Source organism: Macrobrachium rosenbergii, chromosome 2 (assembly GCF_040412425.1).
Source record: "Macrobrachium rosenbergii isolate ZJJX-2024 chromosome 2, ASM4041242v1, whole genome shotgun sequence".
Lineage (NCBI taxonomy): Eukaryota > Metazoa > Arthropoda > Malacostraca > Decapoda > Palaemonidae > Macrobrachium > Macrobrachium rosenbergii.
Window position 1 is genome coordinate 70,255,569 of NC_089742.1, and position 25,937 is coordinate 70,281,505.

At 34.2% G+C, this 25,937-nt stretch overlaps 1 protein-coding gene across 1 annotated transcript in view; it reads right to left on the reverse strand.

The window, feature by feature from the left end:
* Positions 1-25,937, reverse strand: part of LOC136843228 (uncharacterized) — a 60,932-nt gene that overhangs the window by 23,490 nt on the left and 11,505 nt on the right. The window contains exon 4 of the mRNA XM_067111315.1: positions 22,117-22,198. Coding sequence (XP_066967416.1) covers positions 22,117-22,198 — 82 coding nt within the window. The remainder of the gene's footprint in view (positions 1-22,116; positions 22,199-25,937) is intronic.

Below are 25,937 nucleotides of genomic sequence, written 5' to 3' on the forward strand. Positions count from 1 at the left end.
TGGAAAATGATAGGTCAAATGAACTTTTATGATGCAATTTCCTTTTTTTTTTGTGGTTCAATTAGTATTAGAGATCAATATGCATGTTTTCGCTTTACTTTTCTCTTCTTCTTCACAAGATGCTTTTGAAATTAGATGCTTTTATTGCATGGGTTGGCTTCGTATATCATTTTCTCAGGAAGTGATCTTACCTGAAGGCTTCCGAATTTTTAGCAAGAAGAAAATATATCTGTAGTTTTATCACTCAATGAATTTTATTTTGCAAGGTTAAAGATGTTCGACACATCACAAATAGTATGAAATCTTTTTCTTTTATAAAAGAATTTCAGTTGGGAGAGGGAGGCTTAATAAACCCCATAATGCACCGCATACCTTAGGGAATTTGTCTCTCAAGAACAAAGGGGAAGTCAACGATGAGCTTTTCAAATATTTCTACTTGTCCAAGTCATGCTCAGCTAAGTAAAAAAGACTTTCATAGATGTAAGTTTATAATTCCGACTTTTTTTTTTCATTTTTTTAGTCAGTATCTATTAGAATTTACATTTTACTCCCTGTTGAATGTCGAAATATGTTTTATAGATATGGTTGTTGCTCCTCTTGTTATATTCCTTAAGTTCCTGTTTATATGTTCATTAACCTATCCATTAATGTTCTACCTGGCCATTACTTCTCTCATCACTAACTGATCGACACCACTGGAACTTAACGTAGATGGGCGTAACCTTATTTCTGAACCCCATTTGTTAAGCATACATATATATATATATATATATATATATATATATATATATATATATATATATATATATATGTATATATATATATATGTATGTATATATATACTGTACATATATATATGTATGTATGTATATATATATATATATATATATATATATATATATATATATATATATATATATATATATATTATATATACTGTATATATAAACGTGTGTGTGTGTGTGTGTGTGTGTGCGTGTGTAATACCCTTTAGAAAATTCACGTTCGGTCCGTTGTCTTAGTTTGTTTTCTTTTTTATTTCTTTGAGATTTGCTCACAAAGCAGTTAAACTTGCAGTTTGTCTTGAGTACTCTCATACCATTTTTATATTGAAACTTTAAATTCTTCTCTTATTAACTGAGGACAGCCCTGTGGAACTGAAGAAGCGTGTATACTGTGTATATATATATATATGTGTGTGTGTATGTATGTATATATATATATATATATATATATATATATATATATATATATTTATATATATAGATATATATGTGTGTACGTACATATGCATATATGTCTTATGTTATATTTACCATTACAAACTCAAACTTATTTTCTAATCTCTTTTACTGAATTCGGTGCATCCCCTAGTTTAAATAACTTCCACGATATTCTCAAGTCTCTTTAGTATCCTCACATGTAAATTAACGAATTAGTATGTAACTTAATGTACTGTCGATTCCATCATCGCCGAAGGGAGAAGAGGATAGGTTGCCTGACTCTTATGGTGGCCGCAGCTCTCGGATCCCTCGCAAAAGCAAGACACCTCACTTGACGAGCTCACTTTCCCTCCTGATGAGGTGCATCCACTTTACCGCCGTAATCACCTTCGGAGGCCATTTCACGGGAGATTACTGAAGACCTTACTAGAATATCAGGAAAGCTTCCATGAAGTGTAAATTTATTTCGTTTTTTTTTTACGACGACGTTGAAGCGCCTCGAATGGTTTATCCTTCGCGGTTTTAACTATGGCTCATCCCAAGGTCTTTAGACCTTGGCTCATCTCACCAGAGATTCAGTTTTCATACTCCAGCGACTGAAATGCCAACTCGCTGGCTCCATTTTTAGTTTAGCCTCTGGTTGCTTAGTGCATACGACATATAAGCTGTGCTTTTGGCATTTTTTTTTTTATTGACGGTAAATATCCACAGACGGTGCCATTACAGCTCATCACGATTGGTGGTAGCTCATGATGCTCACTAGCCACCAGAGGTAACAATTCAAAGGCATCGGACAATCAGGAGCAAGCCAGAAGCCTGATATCAACTGAAGATATTTATCTCCGCCTAAAAAATGTAAAAAAAAAAACATTGTCAGCGTTGGAACATTGGCACCAGTTTAACATACTAGAAATTACAAAGCACAATTCACAAATTTGGTTTTCAGCTGTGTTTTTCATATGCCTAGAACTTCTAAATTAGTTACTGCTTAATAATCAGCTTATAATATTAATATCATTTTCCGAAACTTTGAAAAATTTCATCTTTTAAATGATGATATTTATGATGACCACTTTCACTCTCGTTAATATTAGTTGATAAATACTTATGATCATATTTCATCTTGATATTTGCACAGGTTTCGTGATATCCCGTCTAATATTAGCTTTATGCATCATTTTACGCTTCAAACGAAAATCATAAGCGTCATCATTTGCTCTGAAAGCTAAAAGTGCAATAAGTAACACGGTGATAAAATGCACCATGCAGTCACTCTCTCTCTCTCTCTCTCTCTCTCTCTCTCTCTCTCTCTCTCAGCCAGCCGAATTTTTCAGAAAAGGTTTAATGTCAAGAATCCTTTGCTCGGGTATCAGTTCAGCCACTGGAACATTTATTTGATTGGCTGCATCTTTTCCAGGGAGTGAGGCTTAGGGATTCTGTCGCAAGCATGTCCTCCAGATTTTATGGATTGGCCAAACTTCAAACGTTTTATTTTCATGCATTTGTCTGGCCGCCGATGAAAATGGAAGATCGATTGAATAGATACAGACGTCGTACATAGAAGGAGAAGAATGGGAATGAGAAGAGAATGAAAGCAGATTGAAAATGTGTAATAATTCTTCAGTGAAAAACTCTTGACAATTGCCCCAGGAATATATTTTTTTTCTTTTTGTTAAGTGTTTGGGCAATGTCATGTCGTCCAGCTTTTATTGCTGAAACATATACCATTCATTTCTCCCAACTTTTATCCATTTTGGGATGTCCGACGACATAGTTTGTTTTCATTATAACATGCATGTCTTATTTTATTTTTTACATGTTGTAACAATTAATAATTCAATATGCATTCAAGGACACCACAAAGGATCGAGTTTGTGACTTATGTGGCAGTTCTGCAACAAGGATCTATTTCATTTTGTCCCCAGGGTTATTCATTAATGCAGTTTATTGTCATCAATCAGTTTTCAAACCATATCCTTCAGCTCAACCTACGGCCCACTTCTGTCAAGGATTTTTACAGTTCATCATAAAAATATTGCATCCCTTACCATCAAGTAATTGTTATAATCCACTGCAAACAATTTATTGCAGAAGCCACCACCAGCAAATAACATTGCAATCAATTCCCATCATGCAATATGCAATCGAGCGAAACCACTCTGACCTGAGCATATCCGCCTACGCGAGTGGAATTGAATTCGATAAAGAATTAAAAGACAACGAAGGAAGATTTTGACCTCATCCGGACTGTGACAAAAAGAGTTTCCCCTGGATCAAAGAATATCGGTGCAATGTCGCCTCACTAACGGATTACACCCACAAAGGCCGACCCCCGCCTACGATGTTTCCAATAGAAGACTATTTAGGGACGTCGTTATCGTCCGCGGGTAACTAAGCTTCTCTAATCCTCATCTGATTGAGAATTTTCATTTTCGTAGCAGCACTTGTCCCTTAAATGATTGGTGGCGAATATATATATATATATATATATATATATATATATATATATATATATATATATATATATATATATATATATATATATATATATATATATATATATATATATATATATGTGTGTGTGTGTGTGTATATATATATATATATACACACACACATATATATAGGGCACATATACATATACAGGTCTACCCCATATATATATAAAGTATATATATACATATATATATATATATATATATATATATATATATATATATATATATGTTTATATGGAAACAAACACATGGAAATGTGTGTGTATAAATATATAAACGATTGTAATCACATTAAAAAGTTATATACTGTATATATGAGTTTGTGTATGTGCGTGTGTGCGTTTATTTTGTGTACTCGTGCGTACACATATGTGTATCATTTGCATCATATACTAATAGATTTATGATGAGTAGACAACTCCAGTGAAGACATGGTTTCATGTCTCTAACTATACTTTTAAAAAAAAAAAAATCGTTGACGAGAAAATATCAGTATTTTAGAAGACACAGAAACCTGAACATGAAAACTCCACCGCTAACATTGATCATTTCTCATCATTTAGGTGAGATGATCTTTCTAAATCAACCTCTTTCCTCAATATTTCAAAAATAATCTATTCTTTTTTTCATAGCCGTATTACCGAAACTTACCACAAGCACCATCAATTCCGAATTCCTTCTTACACTTACTCATCACGGAGGTAATTCCTATTCATGGAACCTCTCTACCAACTCATTATGGCCCATTCTTTTCACATAACAAACCATCACATAGCATCCTGGGTGACCTTTTCGACTATGCAAGCCTATTACAAACCCCTACCATATTTCATCGAATGAAAGGTTATGCAGCAGTAGATGTGAAGACTTTTTTTTTCTTTTTTGTAGGAAAGGAGAGGTTGTAAAGGATATATCAGAATTAACAATAAATGTACGAGGAAGTAAGACCAGTAAGGAATAACAGAATTATTCGTTAGGAGAATCGACTTTGCTCATAGAAAAATACTTTATTTTTCTGCTGGTGTTTTTTTGTTGTTGAAGCTATTCCGGGAGGTCTTAAGGCGTAAGTGGAAGCCTTTGTGAAATTATTATTATTATTATTATTATTATTATTATTATTATTATTATTATTATTATTATTATTATTATTATTATTATTATTTTATGAAATGGGCAAACATTCCCATTGTAAAAGCCTTAAAATTCGTAGACACTTATGTGAAAAGTAAACAGAAAATACGAGCCAGGATATAAATCAAAAGACGCGCTCTCACACACACACACACACACACACACGCACACTCACCCACGAATAGAAGTAGACGGTTTGAAAATTTCCTGTTTATTAGTGCTTGATATTTCATGTCTATTATATTGTTATTTATATTATTTTTTCTCTCTTTCTCTTTGTTAACTTCATTCATAAAGGACTGTAGTTTGGGTCTTAATGTCTCCACGCTGAAGAGGGAGCATGACGTTCTGAAACTAGTTGTGCTTCTAAATATATTTGTTCTCCAATTTGTGGGGTTTTTTGAAGTTTCAAAGGTTGATACTAATCTGCTATCATCAAATTGTAATATAATGAGTTGATATTGACGTAGTTATGAAATGTGTGTTCTGGAGGTCAGAATTTATATAAAGGAGCAAAGGCAAGCAAATAAAGTCTAATGTAGTGTTTTAGAAAGTCCTGTTGATATTTAACACGGACAGCATACTGTTAGCTGTTTGAAACAGCTAAAATTACGTCTAGGATATAAACAGCTGTGATGAATGGCTGCCAGTAAGAGATAAAAAGGAGTTCTTTGATAAGAGAAATATGCTGCATGGACTATTGAAAAATTATGAAAGAATTTACGGAAATTGAGAAGTAAAAAGGAAAATTAGTAAGAGAAAACTTAAAATATTTAAAATGTTGAGTTATGTAATGGACAGAAAGAAGACAAATAAGAATGAAGAAAACTTAAGTGACTGTATCAGTGCCAGAAATACTTTTGATAATACTGTCAACCTCCAAAAAAATATAAATTGTAATACCTCAAGGAATAATTGAGCTATTTCTTCTTCCTGCTCTCGAATTTTGTTTCTTGAACTTCGGTGATCAAAAGTGAATGTTATTCAAAGTAATTATCAGTCAAGTGCAAGTACAATTAAATAAAAGTAATATAGACTAAGCATTACAAGCTGGATTTGGAAAATGATGTGAATTTACACGAATATGGAACAAAACTTTATAATATTTCAATATTTACTAGGCAACGTTTCTTCACAACCGGATAACTTCGGCACAAGAAGAAAAGAACGATGAAAAAATAGCTGAGGTGATCAAATACCGCCATTATCTTAGAGAATTGTAATCGCCAGATCATGTGCGAAATTGATTTGTTTGTTTATTTGTGGTCGTCTGGAAATGTGCGAAAGATAAATAAGACATAAAACGGGTAACATGCTAATAATGAAACTCAGGTGTTTTTAGTCTGGAAGTGGATCTGGAGCGGCGGAAAATTTCTCATAAATATTTTATCGTTCAGGTACAGGAAGATCAGATGCGTTTTTCTTTAAAGAATCCGCACTCTCCATTCAGGGAGTACTGTGTCCCTATGTCTATAAATATAAGATATATACATATATATATATACATATATATACATATATACATATATATATATATGTATATATATATATATATATATATATATATATATATATATATATATATATATATATATATAGTATATATATATATATATATATATATATATATATATATATATATATATATATATATATATATATATTTGTATATATATGCATGTATACACACACACACACACACATATATATATATATATATTATATATATATATATATATATATATATATATATATATATATATATATATATATACATATATTTGTACATACATATATGTATATATGTATATACATATTATATGTATATTATATATATATATAATATACGTATATATATATATACGTATATGTATTTATATATACACATATATCTATATATGTGTGTGTGTTTTGTATTTTTTAAATGGCTGGCTCCTATCTTTCAACTAAAAGAAAATAAAAAAACACTTAAGCACTTATACAGATAGATATAATTATGAATAATAACACAAGAATCAGGATCGTAATATGAAATATAAGCAGTGATATATATCTCCACAAAGAAAGTAAAACAATGGAGTGCAACATCTTCTGCTTTTAAACTTGGACATTCTGTAGCATACTACAAACAGCAGAAAACAAGTAAAAGATTCGCCGAATTTTCTTCGGCGCAATCGAGTTTTCTGTAAAGCATATTATGCTGTACGAGCCTCGGCCCATGAAATTATCAGCCACGGCACGATCATAGCTAACTTTAGCCGTAATTAAAATTTTAAAAACTACTGAGGATAGAGGGCTGCAATTTGGTATGTTTGATGATTGGAGGGTGGATGATCAACATACCAGTTTGCAGCCCTCTAGCTGTAGTAGCTTTTAAGATATGAGGCCGGACAGGAAAAGTGTGGACAAAAAAGTGTGGACGGACAGGCAATGCCATCTCAATAGCTTCCTTTTACAGAAAACTAAGAAGATTAAGAAAAAACCCGTTTTTGCAAAAAAAATACAACTAATCTTCAAGGAACATCATTTTAGTGCTTAAAAGGGTTTAATATTCCTATAATCTTTGTTATTTTTTTGTAAAGCCGAGTTCACTTCGTAATCTTTTTTCTGTTTTCCTGTTGCATGTAATTTGCTTGAGAGCGTCACAGTGGAAAGGCAAAACATTTTTCACTCCATTTTAGTCGTTGCCGCATACTCCTGTTTACATATATATATATATATATATATATATATATATATATATATATATATATATATATATATATATATATATATGTATGTATATGTGTATATATATATATGTATATGTATGTATTTTATATATACATACGTTTGTGCGTGTTTTTGCTGTTATTTTGGGATCTTGTGAATATCACACTTGCATCTACTTAGTGGTATTGGGAGCTTCCCTGATTTCTCGTTTTGAGGTTAATTTCTGTTCCTTTCCTTCCACTCACAAACGTTGTTGTGATCTCTCTCTTCCTTCCTTCTTTCAAGAGATAGGAGTGTTTATCTCTCCCTTTGGAAATGATCCCATCATTTGTCCTATTATCTCGCTTTCATCGAATCTATGGTAAATGAAAGACTTTATTGCCCGTTTTTAGTTTTCTGTAAAAGAAAACTTTTGTGCCGGCTTTGTCCGTCCGTCTGCACTTTTTTCTGTCCGCACTTTTTTCTGGCCGCATTTTTTCTGTCTGCCCTCAGATTTTAAAAAGTACTGAGGCTAGAGGGCTGCAAATTGTTATGTTGATGATCTACCCTCCAATCATCAAACATACCAAATTGCAGCCCTCTAGCCTCAGTAGTTTTTATTTTATTTAAGGTTAAATTTAGCCATAATCGTGCTTTTGACAACAATATAGGCTAGACCACCACCGGGCCGAGGTTTCACGGGCCGCGGTTCGTACAGCGTTATACCGAGACACACACGCATATATATATATATATATATATATATATATATATATATATATATGTGTGTGTGTGTGTGTGTGTGTGTGTGTATGTGTGTGTATGTGACTTGGGAATATTTTCTTTCTTATGCAATTTTTATTGAAGTCAATGGTATTGTTTGCAGATACTATCTTCGTATCAAGAATTTTAATCAGTTTATACTTCTTTTCTCTTCTGGCAACCTTCTCAGTAGTAAGGAAAAGTTATCCGAGATTCTTCCCTTTTACTTTTTCTTTTTCTAGTCGACAGACCGTTTCTGTAGAAATCCAAACATCTTGACAGGCCCAGACAAAATTTTGCACACGGCCTCTATGTCACCCCAGAAATGCTTTTAACTCAAAATCAACGCACCCCCGCCCCGCCCCTGACAGACATACAAACACAGACAAAACAAATGAAATTTTCGTTTTTACGTCACCTTTTCCTTCAGTTTTCTGGGCTTAGTCCCATTTTTCACCTGACGCTTCACCTATTCTTCTGGAGCTGCCAGAAGTATGATTAACTTACAACAATAAATCCCCTATAACATCAGTTTTTTATCAGAATTTACGTGAATTTTGATAATAATTAATATAATTGTTTATTACCGCGATAAAATCTACATTGAAAACCTAAATCAATAATTTCTTTCAGTAGTCAGACACTCCATCGGTTGGAATTAATCATCGTGCAAATTGGTAAAAAACTTCAGTGCCTTTGGAAGATAAGTTTCTTTTCACATTGCTTGGTACTGATTACCTGGAAGATAATGACTGAAAATTCTACATTAAAACGTTACAGGAATGTAGATCATTACATTTGGAAATCTTTTCCGAAAGGTGGAGGGTAAATGTATTAGATGCAAATAGGGATTTAAGAAATGGCAACTACTAAACTTTGAGCAACTCAGTGCTCACAGCTTACACGACACATCAATTCATACCTTTTGCTGATGTAATCATACGCAGTAAGGAATAGTATTCCCATCATTTAGGAAAATAAAATTATTGTTTATGCTTATATACTAGAATGATATAGATTCATTTCTATCTTTTATCAATACATATTTATTCAAAACAAGAAATACCAAACGACTAACATTCCCCCAAGAACGGGAAGATTTTGTTCGATTCATGATTACGTTATTGTATGAACTGACCAAGTTTATAGATGACGTACTTGTAACTTTATACACAATTCTGAGTTAGGGAATTTGATGTCATTGTAAAGATAATGAGTTGTGATTTTCAGTGTTATGTTAAAAACATCTCAAATACCAATATAAAAAATACGTATCACGAGTTGAAGTTAGCCCTATAGGAAAGTGTTTTGCCACTTTTTTACTTAATATGATGAGGGGGTGGATGGCTAACTCTTGCAGCAGTTCACTTAATAATAGGAAAGAAGTAAAAAGGCGTAACAGAGTATAGACTAAATATTTCTTATTAAAAAAAGTTCAGCATTAATACATGAGTTTAATTTAGAACTGAGGTGTTGGTTCAGTTTTTTATGAATAGGACAGTGAAGTTTACTTTCATTGTAGTAACACAAATCGTAAAAAGACATCACTGGCCCAAGCCTATACCAAATTGTCTGAATCACATGGAAATATTGTTTTTAGATTTTTATTGTATGATTTGGACTTATAAACGCCTACAAATAGCACTGAAGGGTCTAACATTGAAATGAATAAGCCTATACATAATTTATTCATATTCTGATCAGAACATCTGAGATGCTTCCCAGATGAAATTCAGTGGCAAACTGTCAGGAAATTGTTGCTAACCTGTCCACACATACAATTACCTGTCAGTTGGTTGGAAGATATTTAGGTAATACCATCAGTTCATCTGTTCTGGTAAGTAGACTGTCTCTGCCCACAAGCTGTTGTCTACACGTAAGTTTTAACGGCAGTTTCGATGAACTGACAGAAGAAATGACAGGTAAACTTGGGGGTGTTAGGAGGAGAAATCAGGAGAGAAAGAGAGGAGAGAGAGAGAGAGAGAGAGAGAGAGAGAGAGAGAGAGAGTTATCGAATGTCATTCAGAGTTTTTCCAGGCAGCTGCCAGATTGGTCAGCTAGTATGAGATATATATATATATTATATATATATATGTGTGTGTTTATATGTATATATATATATATTTATGTAGACAGATATATATATTTATATGTATATACTGTATATGTATATATATATATATATATATATATATATATATATATATATATATATATATATATATATATATATATATATATATATATATATATATATATATTTGTGTGCGTGCAAAGAATTAAACGGGGGTAACAAAGATGTCTGTTTATAACAAATAAACAAACAATTACGATGCCCGCATCCCCATGCCCTTTAAATTAACACTGCTTAATGCTGCTGTGAAATTAATTAACGTTGTCTCATTTCTCCCTACTGACAAAGAAATGACCATAATTTTTTTACTCCTCTAGAATGTCGGAACTCAGAGTGGAAGGTCGCACATTTAAGGTTAAGAAGAAACTGTAAAGCGATACGATGAAAATAAGGCGTGAGAGTGGGCGGACAAGCTGAATCTATTGACCACAAGAGACTTGGAATTCCTCTCTGAAAATTTTCCCTCTGTTTAAAGCGAAATATTTTGCTACGCGGACGTGCATGTGTTTCTTCAGATGGCGGCGGAGGGCATTCGAAAATCGTTGGGTTCGGTTAGACGCGGAGTTCGCTGCAGAAATAACTTATTCAGCCGTGTTATTCCCTCTCATTTCGCAGTCGCATGCGTTGTGGTAACTTGGCCATTTTCAAAGGGAAGTTAAAGAAGTTGGATGAGTGATGATGCCTTTCATTCTCCTCCAGCATTAAACAAGGCTAACGCAGGCAAGTTGGAAGCATGGAAAATATCGACGTGGGAGACACACGCGAGATTATGAAAAGGCCGTCCGAGTGGGGCGAGTTTCACTATATAAAATGCATGCTGGGATTTCTTATTACAGAGTCAACATTCGAACCGGGTAGCAATTTGCCTTCGGAAAGGCTTGCATTTTCTTTTATGCTTGCGACTTGACGGATAGCAAGTTTGTAAGTCACCGAAATTTGCACAAAAATTATTTAGGTACATTCTCCTTCTTCTTCTTCTTCTTCTTCTTCTTCTTACTATTTTTCGATCCACTTCTTCACATTATTTGAAGAAACGATGCATCAAAGGGCTGGGGTACGTAATTTATAAGCTTTGCAAACGAAGACTTCCTATTTCCTATCCTTGAAAGATAGACGTGTGTACACCCATAAATACGCACAGGTTTCCACACGAACTCATGATCTGTTTACAAAATGAACAAGAAACCTAACGAGATGAATAACAGCTGTGCAATAGCAGATGAAGTAGTACTAATAAAAGTGTCAACGTAAGTAGAAGACATTGTGGGAGAGGCAGTACATCACAGTGATTATCGACATCATTATGTCGAAGTAGTTATCGTAGCTATATTAGAAGGACCAGCGGAGAAAATGACATTAGTAAGCCTCTGATAAAGGCCTGAAATTGGAGGCAATAATTTGTAGCATTATCATTATCATGAATACTCCACTATGGCTGCCATCGTTTTAGAAACAGCGCAGCAATCACCCTCAACATAATTGTTGTCGTCATTCAAACACCGGAAATTATACAAGAAATAAATTAGCGCCAAGTTGTGATTTCGTCGCCAGGTGTGACTGGGACCTCTCATAGCGTGGTAATTCATTGAGTAAATCATCGGTGGTAATGACTAAATAAATCATTAACAGACATCTCCAAAGCCCAGCTAATCGCCGAGGTGGTAATTTGCTTCATAAATCATCCATCGCGCAGTTATTAAAAGATCTATGCGAACGAATTTGTTTTCCGCCGGGTTGTATGATTCACCATTCGATTACGCCAGAAAACTTTTCAACATTATTTTTTTTTCCATAATTAAAAAAAGGGGTAATTGCAGCAAATAGTGTATTCCCGGTATCGATTGCTGTGCTTGCTGTGTCTCCAAATTGCAGCATTAAATTAGCCAGTCATTACCTGGTGAGCCTTCCAATTTTTTTTAATTGCTTACCCCGGAAGTCTCCAGGCTTTTTTTTTATTTGGCCCTAACAATGTTCTATTTTTACTCTATAAGTACTCACTATACTTTATCTCATCTCTATTACATTTAGACCTTTGAATTTTAACAATCCCTCCTTTACATAAAGCCTTAAGCTCCAAGGCTTACTCCATACATAGCAATTATGACAAAATTAACTAAGCTACTTAGCAAAATATTTGGCATTTCCTCAATCTTTTATATCATTTATTGCCCAGCCAACCCACTTATGACGGCAGGTTACTCATTAAATGAATACCTGGCGCCTACTAATTTTAATGTAAATTGGAACAGACTACAGGGATTTTTAGTATTTACTTTAAAAATTAAGCTTTGGATTTAATTTTTTTTAATGAGGTGTTATTCACTGGTGTCACTGTTATTGCTGTTACTATAGAAATAGCAAAAGTCCCTAAATAATTAAAAAAAAAATCTCGTTGCAAAATCATTAACAGAAGAAGTAATGCTTACAACTGACCTTGTGGGTCTGGGTATATTTCTACGTCTATTATATGTTATTCTTGCTGACCATGCAAACAATTATTAACAACTGCTGAAAAAATGAAAAAATCTTCCTGGTATATAAATTATAACATCTATCAATGTAATATAAGCTGCTCTAGAATAATATCTCTTGCCTTGTTCGAATAAAGACTGTAACGAGTGCAACAAAAATGTTTTTATTTGTAAAAAAACAAAAAAAAATCAGTCTGTAGCCCAGCGACCTAACTAAATCAGGTCTGAAGTTACAAAAAATGCGAGATGAAAATTAGTGGAGCCTAACTCGGAGGAAATCGACTTTCCTCCTCTTGAAATTAGAGAGTTTGTAGGTCAGAGTTTATAGGAAGAGAATAACTGAAACGTTTTAAAGTTTGACAAATGTGCTCTAACCATATTCCACAACTCTTAGTCATCATTCAGAAGTACTTTTAAAGGAGTCTCTCTTAGAGTCTTTTTCAATTTTAGGACGAAACCTTGCCAGTGCCTCATTTAAACTTAAATTGATATAAATAATATTTTTTTCTGCAAATTCGGACTGTTAAGTTAATGCGTCGAAAATCAAACGATAAACGGTCGCTTTCCTCAACCTAGACCTTGAAATCATACTTAAAAATTTACTGTTTCCTCAATCGTTGAAACTGTGCTATCACGCGTTCACCTTGAAAATTCAAGATCACACCGAAAATATTTCTTCAAGCTTTTCTGCTAACGGCGAAGAAAAAATAAAAGAGCATATTCCAGAAGATGGATAATCATCCTAATCATATGACTCACCAGAAAGGAGGCACGTGCTCACCTTTATACTTCTTTTTTACTACCGTGATGACGAAACTAATAACTCCAAGGCCATCTACCTGCAATCATTCTAGAGACAGACAAATGCCGCCATAAAGTGAGTCACCCGCGAATGTTAAAGACTTTTCATTGGAGGGAAATGATTGTATTTACCAGAATGTTGAAGAAGAAGAAGAGAAAAAAGCTCTCTGCGCAATTGATGTGTTTGGTCGCTATCGGAAGCTTTTACTCGACGCAGAAATTATTGCTGTTTTCTGGCGCAAAGATTAACCAGAATCTCCTAAGACCATAATGATGTCGTAGACGGCGGAAATGCTGGTTCCTGAAGGAAGCGTTATTTTGGGCCAGCCAAGGAAAATCTGGAAAGGCGCCGAAAAACCGAAAAAGATTCCTCGACCCGAAAATATTAGGAATAAACAAGCAAAACAGAGTCGGACTTTATCTCTTCAGATTTTCTCGACAGGTTCTCCACAATAATGTCAAATGAAATTCGTAAATGTCTGGCTGTTTGTGTGGCGGGTATTTTTCTTCTTTTATTTATGTACACGCACACATACATACATACAAACATACATACATACACACACATACACAAACACACACATATATATATGTATGTAATATATACTGTATATATATATATATATATATATATATATATATATATATATATATATATATATATATATATATATATATATATATATATAGATGTGCGTGTGATTGTATTTATCTCAATACTGCAATTTTAGATCATTCAAATATTCTGGCGCTCATTTTGACTATTAATGTGTCTAAGTGTTTCCGTTTCCTTGTGAATATATGTACATGCATACAAGTGTGTGTATATATATACACATACTTATACATATATATATACATATAAATATACATGAAGAGAGAGAGAGAGAGAGAATATGAGTGGTTTCACTCCTATGGAGTGAGGAATACCCCGTCAAGGCCCTCCTGTTTTGATGGTACAGATTTTTGACGGTGCTATGAACACCTGCATGCATTTTGTCTCTCTCTCTCTCTCTCTCTCTCTCTCTCTCTCTCTCTCTCTCTCTCTCTCTAGCTGAGACCAGAATCAGTCGACTAACAACCAGGTGCTTGGTTCACTGACTAGGTAGACAGAGACATACTGCTTCGTCCGGTTCGAAAATCGACCACAGGTCATCATCCTGAGTGAGCTAGATGCGCTGCCACTACGTTACGGGAAGAGAGAGAGAGAGAGAGAGAGAGAGAGAGAGAGAGAGAGAGAGAGAGAGAGAGAGAGAGAGAAATATAATAACAAAATATTTCTTAGTTGACCGAGGGAGGTGTATGGTAGGTCTTAGTATGTGAAAATAAGGTAGATAGCGAAAGGATGGACGAAGGAAGAACAGTATGTGTTTAAACGAGAAAACGGGTGTGCGGATCAAGTGTTTGTTATGAAACAGTTGAGTGACAAGTTTGAAGTAAAATAAAAATTGGAAAAGGCTGTGTGTGACATGCAGCGACCTAAAAAAAATTCTTGACAGAACTGATAGACAGGCAATATGGAGGGTGTTGAAGATTTTCGGCATAGAATATAAGCTGTTGAAAGTGCTAATAAGTTTTTATGGTGGAAATGAAGCAGGTGTTTGTAGGCAAAAATGTCACCGTTTTGGAGTATTAATAAGGCCGAGGTAGGGAAGCATTATGTCCCTATGGCTAGATATAGGCATTTGGGATGAGAAATGAGGCGAGTCAGAGTAGATGGAACATAGGAGGTAGCAAGATGTGTGAGAAAGAACAGGAGGAAACTTAGGGTGCCTAAGGAAACCAAGATATGAATGTATGAACCGGCTATTGAGCCCTCTCTCCTTTATGGAAGGTAAATTTGGATGTTGAATCCTAATGAAAGAAAAAAGGTCGAAGTTGTGTAGAGGAATTGAGGAATTTTTTGCTTAGAGTAGGTAGCATACGAAGACTAAGAGGATGAGATAATGCGACAGGAAAAGGAACAGTTAAAAAGGTTAACGTTTATGAAAGAAATGAATCAGTGTTTTAAGATGTTTTGGCTCGTGAAAAAGAATTGTGGCTGACAGGTTGGCGAATAAATAGTATAGTTCTGAAACTGTAGGAGGAAGGATGACCTAGAAAGTGGTCGAAAGATGGAGTGAAAGAGGTATGGGAAGGATAGGATTTCATATCCGAGAGGTTGGCGCATGCGCATGATGGAGATGAATAGCGTAGTATGTGTAAGATAGTTCAAAGTGCTGTTAATGAGTCTGCAATTTAGGTGCATAAAGCAGTTAAAACAATGAATGTCGTAACGATCATAGTGTTGTCTTTTCTTAGCAGCCTTGTTGGGGAAGAGCTTAAAAAAAAAAAAATATATATATATATATATATATATATATATATATATATATATATATATATATGTGTGTGTGTGTGTGTGTGTGTGTGTGTGTGTGTGTGTGTGTGCTTGTGCAGTGTGTGTGTGTGTGTGTACAACCATAGTGTTGTCTTTTTCTTAGCAGCCTTGTTGGGGGAAACAATTTAATGTTAATATATATATATATATATATATATATATATATATATATATATATATATATATATATATATATATATATATATATATTATATGTGTGTATATGTGTGTGTTTCTTCATGCTCCGATATGTTTCTTTTTATCTCTGAGAGCCCACAAAATGGGCGAAATTCATTCCATTCATTGGTTCACAGACCTAAAAGAGAAGCAACACCGCATCTCCATCCCGGCCACTTGTCAATGGATGGGGAGAGGCTCTATTTCAGTAATAGAAGCAAAGCTTTCCTTCATTTCTCAAAGACGTCTGTGAACGGGTGCGCAGTTTATCTCCCAGCTACTCTCTCTCTCTCTCTCTCTCTCTCTCTCTCTCTCTCTCTCTCTCTCTCTCTCTCGGTACGTGTATGGTGATGAAATCAGTATGGGGTAGGTGTCCTGTGTTTTCATGGTGTCACTGTTGATTTTATACATTTTTTTAATTAGCAAACGTTTTATCTTATTTTCAACAAAAGTTATACGATCATTTATTATTGTACCCCTTTTCAAGACTTGACAATGCATCATGCGATGTGAAACGTCGGCTTTAGAATAAAAGCAATGTTATCAAAACGCCCTTCCCTGAAATCCTGGATCGTATATCAACCGACCCACAGCTTCTGTCCCCTGATATATATATATATATATATATATATATATATATATATATATATATATATATATATATATATATATATATTATATATATATGTGTGTGTATGCATATACATATGTACAGTATATATAAATGTATGTCTATATATATATATATATATATATACATATATATATATATATATATATATATATATATATATATATATATATATATATATATATATATATATATATATATATATATATATATATACCATATATGAAGAGGGCAGATGGAGAGGCACACGGAGAATCAACAGCTTTTTCGTGGCCGACGGCGAGATTGCAGAGTGATTATTTATATTTGATAATTCAGGCCTGGACAATCTGCATCCCATCCTATAACTGACGCCCTGATGACTACGGACACGGACTTTGACTACAGACACGGACTTTCAGTAGCCGTCTCGTACATCCAACTGAAAGTCCGTGTCTGTAGTCATCAGGGCGTCAGTTATAGGACGGGATGCAGATTGTCCAGGCCTGAATGATCAAATATAAGAAATCACTCTGCAATCTGCGAAGCGCAGATTGATATGAGAAACTTTGAAATAATAGCCTCAGCCCAACACGGGGACGAGCTTACGACTTTAGTCAATTTTCATGAAAGCACTCGTTCCCTCGTTAAATGCCCAGACGTCTTCCACACCTTTGTTTATTTTGTAATTTCTCTGCCGTTGTGTTTGCTTTCGACTAGTTTTACCTTTTTCCGTCTAGTCACTTTTTAGCCACGCACAGGGTGGGTTTGTTTTAAGATATTTTAAGAAGTGTATATATTTTTTTATTTTTATCTTTATAATTTTATGTAGTGACGTCCCTTTTTTATTAAACAAAATTGTGTCATTGCAGCGTTGAAAATGCAATGGATTATTGCGAAACGCCGTCGGCCACAATAAAAGCTGTTGATTGTCCGCGTGCCTCTCCATCTGCCCTTGGTCTCAACATCGTCGTATATATATATATATATATATATATATATATATATATATATATATATATATATATATATATATATATATATATATATATATATATATATATATATATATATATATATATATATATATATTTACATATATATACATATATACATATATGTATATGTATATATATGTATGTGCTTCAGTCAGTATCATTCTAGAGTAGCGAATGTTTTCCTTTTCCTCACCTGAGTGAATATATATATATATATATATATATATATATATATATATATATATATATATATATATATATATATATATATATATATATATATATATATATATATATATATATATATATACTTTTTATCAGAGATCTTGATCACAGACGTGCAACAAACGCAAGATTCTTTGGGTGTCCATTTGCCTGACAATTATAAGAAATTTTTCCAACGATCGGCAAAGATAAGTTCTTTTCTAATTGGAGGTAATATCTCCGGATGTGCAGAATAATTCCTGGAACTATCATTGAAGTTATTTCACTTCTGTTCTGTGAGTTGCGTCATGACAGAGAAGGGCTTAATTAGCTCTGTAGCTACACCTCACACGACTAACTGGTAATCGGAAGAAGGGTTCTGTTTTAACAAACCCACTCCAAGGGAAGTAACAGTATAATAATAATAATAATAATAATAATAATAATAATAATAATAATAATAATAATAATAATAATAATAATAATATTTTATTGCGATTATAAATTCATAAGCATTATACATTGTGGCGATAAAAAAAAAAATAATATATATATATATATATATATATATATATATATATATATATATATATATATATATATATATATATATATATATATATATATATATATATATATATATATATATATATATATATATAGAGAGAGAGAGAGAGAGAGAGAGAGAGAGAGAGAGAGAGAGAGGGTACTGAGTAAAGCTTCTAGGTGACCTACGTCAATGGTCAGCGAATTGACTGCAGGACAAACGGTTGTCTAGCGCTCATATGTAATTTCATTTTTCTTGTAAGGGCAGCTCCAACGGGGCAGACCGCCTAGTGGCCTTTTCAATCCCATGTCCCAAGAAAACAAGGAAAAGAGAAAGAAAAGAATGATGAGACGAACGGCGTGTCCTCGAAGGAAGCCATAACATGCTTCAGGAAATTCTTTTTCGAGCTTCGAAGCTAGTTCTCAGTATTCGAACACTAAGTTTCTTTCGCGGTTTAATCTAAGGCTCAGCTGAAATCCACGATTCTTCTATGAAGCCATTAATTTATTTTGTTATTTTAACGTCATTAGTTCCCCTCATAAATTCATCAACCTGACATTTTCCGGGAAATGTATGTTCCGATGTGTGCTGACTGAGGGACGCAGCAAAATCAGGAAAATTTCGAATGACGAATGCTTTCATCAGTTGATACCCACTCGACCCTAAGTCTCTTATCGTTAATTAAACCTTTATTCCTTGTATCGTTTGCTTTTAGTATACGCCCGTCACAATTTATGTTCATTCTCTTTTATTCCATTTTTAGATTTTCTGTCCTTGTGTCTCTTGAATATCCTATTGTTTAATCTAATATTCCTTTATGGCTTGTCTCTTTTCCTTCTGTGAAGGATTCGCCCCATTTTTTTAAAAACGTTCTTCTATTCCAGAGGTAGGTATTTCCTGTCCATACGTCTGAATAGCCTATTGTTGTCCTCTGTTCTTCAACAGGCCGATGCATCGGTTCTCCGTTGTTCTGGTAAATCGGATTTGTGATGCGCAGTGGCATTTCTTTTATTTTCCCTGTGCTGCAGCGGCTCGTCACACACAGATGAAAATCCGTCTGATTCGGATTTTTCACAGACGTGAGTGTTAAGAAGCATTAGCACAAATCCCAAAACGAATTTTTTGGGCGTTTCCCGCCTAAAAATACCCACCCCGCGATCCAGTTCCGCAACACTGACGCAACCCGATGTTTTTTCCCCTTCTTAAGTGAGCTAGACCTATATGTTTGCTTCTTCTTCTTCTCATTACCTCAGAAGAGATCCAGGGGGAAAAAAATCTTACGTCATTTTGAGTCAAATCCCTTAAAAATGGAAAAGACGAGAACAGTCCACAAGTTGTTGCAAGACAAGACCATTAATTTTCCAGCAAATTCTTGAAATGCTGCCAAAGAAATTCATAGATAAGTTAAGAAGGGCTAATATGAAACTTAGACCATTACCTGGCGGTGCAAATGTACAAGGCAGCGCCACACAAACACCAGGTAGGCAAAAGTACGTGTTCCACTGCACTAACGAAAGCGAGTTCAAGTTCTTGTCACTCTGTATGGCTGCAGGACTGTAAAATATGCCAGGGAGCATGTAGGTGTGTCACCGTCTGAAGGCAACGGTGATGAATGAAATTCTTTGCTAACAACAACGGAATAAGCGAAATTCACATTCCATAAAACCATATAAACTTTCATACGCTCTGTCCTACGACACGGCTTAGATATTAAACAGTTTGTGACGTATACATTACGTAGGTCTAGACCCGCTCCAGCAAATTCTGATATGCACTTCTCTCAACAAATACTTCCGGGCTTTTCGCTGAGAAAACAAAATTTACAAATTAAGCTGAATATTCATCTGAAGTCTCTGATAAGGGTAAAATCATTATTAATATTATTCAAAATGCGTACATATTCATACGGAACCAGCCTTGATGGCTTTCTTGCTAATGCTGCAGATGTTAGTTGTGGACATATTTGAAAAATAAACTTATTTTTATCAGGAAAAGCAGAGCGTAGGTTGAGAATCACCACATTTTATTAGCGACGCGTTTCGTTGTTCCTTTGAAACGAAATTCCCGTGCCTGAACAAGACACGGAAATTTTCAGTTGGAATATAAACTCATTGGTTAGCAAAGCTGCAAACAGAGAAACTGGTAAAGTCTTTGAAGTTATTTACAATAATATGTGAATTTACTGAATGAGTAAAACAGAATAAAACAATTTAGAGCTAGAACAGGTAAGGCTACGGTTACGATTTGGTTTCCTAACAAAATATTAATAAATAAATAAAAATATAAAAAATCAATCGACTCGAAAATTTTCGTCCTCTTGGTACTTTTAATGAAGAATCATGATTGAGAATCTCTGAATCGATCGAATTTTTTTTTTTTTTTTTAAGAAAACCAGAACTTTATTTTAGTGGATTGTTCAATGGTTTATTCTACTTTAAATAGTCCGATGTTTTGTTTTACCATCTCAGTAAAATGATATCTTATCGTAAATAAATATTTCATCAGTATTCTTGGTTATTAACTCCCTTACAAAGCTTTGCCGGCCAATAATAATTATATATTATAACCATGAAAATTTTCATGTCTCTTTCAGGCCTGAGAATGTTCTTATGAAGGAGCAAAGAAACCCCTTTCTAATAAATTGTGGTGTTTCTTAACATACTCCTTTTCCTGCTAAGAACAAAATGAAATGTAAATGTAAAAAAAAAAAAGCGAATTTTTTTTACAATCTTAAAATCTGAAAGGCAATTTTTATATGTTGGCTTACTTACATTTCACAGATATATATATTAACTCTTAAGAAGACATTAGTTACCTACGAACCATCATTTCCTGACATGAATTACTTAAACCTTTCTTATATGCTAAGTTTATGTGTGATTTTAAACAGTTTTAATTCATAATAAATGATATTAGTTGATTCATCTCTTCTCCAACCAGTAAAACATATCTAAATTTCTTATCTTACTGTAAATTATTTGACGTTTTACACAAAACTGATATACCCCTGACCATCATCTGCAGCTCGTAGAGATAAGCTGGTCACAGTGTTTTTAGCAAACAGAATACCATCACGGAACCTATTTTAAAGGTCTCATGAAAGTCCGATTAATAAAAGGATTTAGGGACTTTCTCTGAATTTTTAAAAACAGCAGCAAATGTGCTGTACTGTTAAGCAACAGGATTTCACAGCATCAAATTTATAAAATAAACTCTGGATTTTACACTGTCCCATTCTTGACTGTCAGTTCTTGTAGGGTCAATTCGTGCTTTTGCTTGTATATTCTTAATAAATCGCAAATAGAAGTTGTTCAATAAAGACTGGAATCAAAGTGACAAGTTCTTATGAAAATGAAAAACGTCAAATTTATTACTGACCATATGATATACGTGTTCAATAATAAAGACAAAAATGGTTTACGGTCACAGACAGACGAGTTTGGACGCTGCGCAAGATACTGAAAATATAGGTTAGAAAGTGAAATTTACCTTTATCAGCGGTGCAGGGGGAAGGTGTGGCGGCTACTTGTGCTTTTATCACTATTCTTTTCTTGATGACGATGTCGCAGTTCTGCAACGGACAGAAGTAAATTCAATAATGAATCAGATAAACTAAATCTGGTCATCTACTTATCCGCTGTATTGAAGGGGCAAGATCCTTAGGGTCAGACCTTGACATAAGACTTAGTGACGCTGTTAGCCTGGGCAGCACACAGTTCTTAACTCAGACTGGCACAACTGTATTTTTTATTTTTTCCCGTCACAAAATTAAGTATACCTTAGTTTAACCAGACTACTGAGCTGATTAGATTTAATTTACGTGGCTAAGAACCAACTGGTTACCTAGCAACGGGACCTACAGCTTATTAAAGAATCCGAAACACATTATGACGAGAAATGAATTTCTATCACCAGAAATAAATTCCTCTAATTCTTCACTGGCCGGTCGGAGAGTCGAACGCTGGGCCAACAGCGTGCTAGCCGAGAGCTCTACCCACCCCAAGTCATAACCAGCATTGTTGCCATCACTTCCTTAAAGAACAGAGACAATGAACTACTAGAGCACTTCGTATCCATCCAAAAAGGGACTAAGTGTGGAGACTTCAACTTACTGAAATGAGTCTTGGGAATTAGTCGAAAGGGTCACGGAATTGGCATCTCTGAGAAATTAAGCGTCATGTGAATATGTGTATTTATCAGATTCAATAGACATGCAATAGATAGGTGTTGTAAAAGTGATATATGAATAGTGTAAAGGAATGACCTGAACAAAGAGGGAACTATGAATATGCATAAGAATAAATGAGAAGTAAATGAGGCAATACATTTGGTGTTTTGCTACAGTGCAATGCTATTCGTATTCATTGAAAAATATTGATTATTATTATTATTATTATTATTATTATTATTATTATTATTATTATTATTATTATTATTATTATTATTATTATTATTATTATTATTATCCACTATATTGAGAAATTGTTTTAAAGAGGGTAACACAAACTCTTTCAATTCAAAACTTCCTCAGGACAAGACTAATTTTCTGTTCAGTGAATCATGATCCTTTTGAGCCAACTAAATTTTCGCTACGAGAATTAATTAAGATTAAATGTACATATGACTAATTCCTAGCTCCTTCCCCCTTACCATTCTATCTGCAATGTAAATTATTTAGCTATTTCTTAACTAACCCTCTAGTGTTGGCTACATGCTGAGCCCCTGCTCTCAACTGAAACTTGCTTCTTTTCCACTCTCTCTTCAGTCTGCTTGCCAGTCTCACTCGGAAAAGTTTTTACTGATGAGTATTGTATGCAGTACCTGGTGGCTATTCAATTATATATGGTTGCAGCCAGCATGGAGAAGTCCATTGAACTGGGAACTTCATCATAAAACATTGTCTGAGTTACCTTTTGCTGCATGAGAATAGGTCCGTAAGAAAAACTACACACACAGAAACGCAAACACACACATACACACACACACACACACACACACACACACACACATATATATATATATATATATATATATATATATATATATATATATATATATATATATACTGTATATATATATATGTATATATATATAATATATAATGAATAACTGAATAACAAAAATGTGGAACGAGATGAATATATAAATGAAGGCAATGCGGTCGTTTCTGTTTCCTTCGTGGCATTGCCTTTATATATATATATATATATATATATATATATATATATATATATATATATATATTATATATATATGTATATACAATTAATCCATATGAAGGAATATATTATAAGAAACGATATACAGTAGTTTGGTTTAGCCTGACCGTTTATATCCTCCACCGGACCTTGACGAGGCCAGTTTATTAACGAGGTCAGTTTATTAGAAAGAGGCTTCCAGCGTACAAGCGAAACATTGCGATAGTTAAAAGAATTCAACAAACGACACTTAAAATGCATAAAATTAGTTAAAAGGTGGTTCGCCCACATGAAACGTCAAAGGACATACTGTCAAACAACATTCAACGTATTCAAAAGATATTTACGTAAGCAATGTCGTAATGTAAGTCAAAGAAATAAAGCATAATTGTGTGTCTGTTTATTTGTATGTAGAGAGTAATCAGACTAAAAGACTGCATTTCGGCCAATTTTAAAGAATATAAAACTTCACACGGACAAATGAGAGTATTTATATATTTGCAAATTATCAACGTGAACATCTAACGCAGCAAGAGATAGGACAATTATACTTCCATATATTTCACAGCAGGATTTTCATTGGAATTCTTTTTTTTTTTTTTTTTTTTGCAAAAAAAGCTGGTACCAATTACGAACTGATCCCCGATGGTAAATCAATTGGACATGTAATTACAATCAGAAAATGGGTTATTATGAGATTGTAATTACAATCATATATTGGTTAATCATGGCTGTCCTGCTGATGCTGTTGCTGCTTGTGCTGTTCCCCTGCTGCTGCTGCTACTGCTGCTGCGCCAGTAGGCGGGAGGAGGCCAGATGAATATTTGCTTTTATTTCATTAATGAATTTCTCGGTGGAATTCTTCCGAGCTCGAATGTTTTGCCGGTATTTCAGCCGGGTTTCCTCTCCCTCATTTCTCTGCTCCTCTCACATGTTCTGTCTGTTCTCTTCCCTTTAATTTCTCCTGTATGTTTTTTATTCTTCTAATCGGCAATTGTAAAAAAAGTAATTTTAATACTCTTTATCCATGATGACAGTAACGAAAACAAATGACCGTCATCACCGTGACATTGATAATAATAAGGAAATAAAATTTCGCAATAATTTTACTTGCAGTACACTATATACAAAGAGGAGTGTTGAAAACGACACTGCACGAGCTATCGGGAGTCTGTGTAACAGCCATCCTCAGCCAGAAAAATCCTTCCCAAAAGCATAAAAAAATATGAATTCTAGTACCAGTGAAAAATGATTTTATTCCGTCTTTCTTCTGTGGCAAACCAGCCGCCCGCCTTCATTTCCTTATTATGATTTCTTTGTTGTTGGACTGATAGTGCCATCGTTATTCGATGCCACCTGTCCTCATTAAGCCGCATCCACTCCAGCGCCTGAGGGAGCAATCTCCAACTTTTTACCTGAATCGATAAGACAGCAACACCAATAGGGTTGGCATTGTAATGTCCCAAAAGTCTGTCATTCATTATTCTTATTGTATTGGAACAAATTTATCTTTTTTACTGTAAAATTATGCTCTTATTGAAAGGGTTATATCCTCCCACAGGAAAACATTAGTTAATTATTGCCCCCTCTTCTAACCTTTTGTTGCCTACGCCTGAAGTTGTGTGCAATATCCCAGCCACCTCTAAAGGATTTGATGAACCTGATCAGTGTATTCACGGAAATACGCAAAGCTTTTGATGGAACTGAGAGAGATTCAAAGTGCAAGGCGCTTAGCTTGCATGTTGTGCAAGGTCTTTTGCAGAAACTGATGAAAAACTTTTATTCTTTAGACGAAGTTTTTATGGGTATATTTCACGTGCCTGATTTATTTCATGTGTCTGTTGAGGCTGGCAGCAATGTCATTTCGTATTCGGGGTTCGAGGTTGTGAGAGGTGCTTCACGGGAAGACGGAAAGGCGAAAGGTATCTGAAAGGTCTCTGAACTCGGCCCTGCAAAATACCGGACAACATAGAATTAAAATCACTCAAAACACCGTCGACTACAACTTTGTGCTGCGGATCGCCTAAAGTAACTGTGAACAAGATTATTTACGTGTTCCCTCAGCACTCATGTTACAAAAGTTCGTACATGAAGAGCTTTGTGGATAACCGA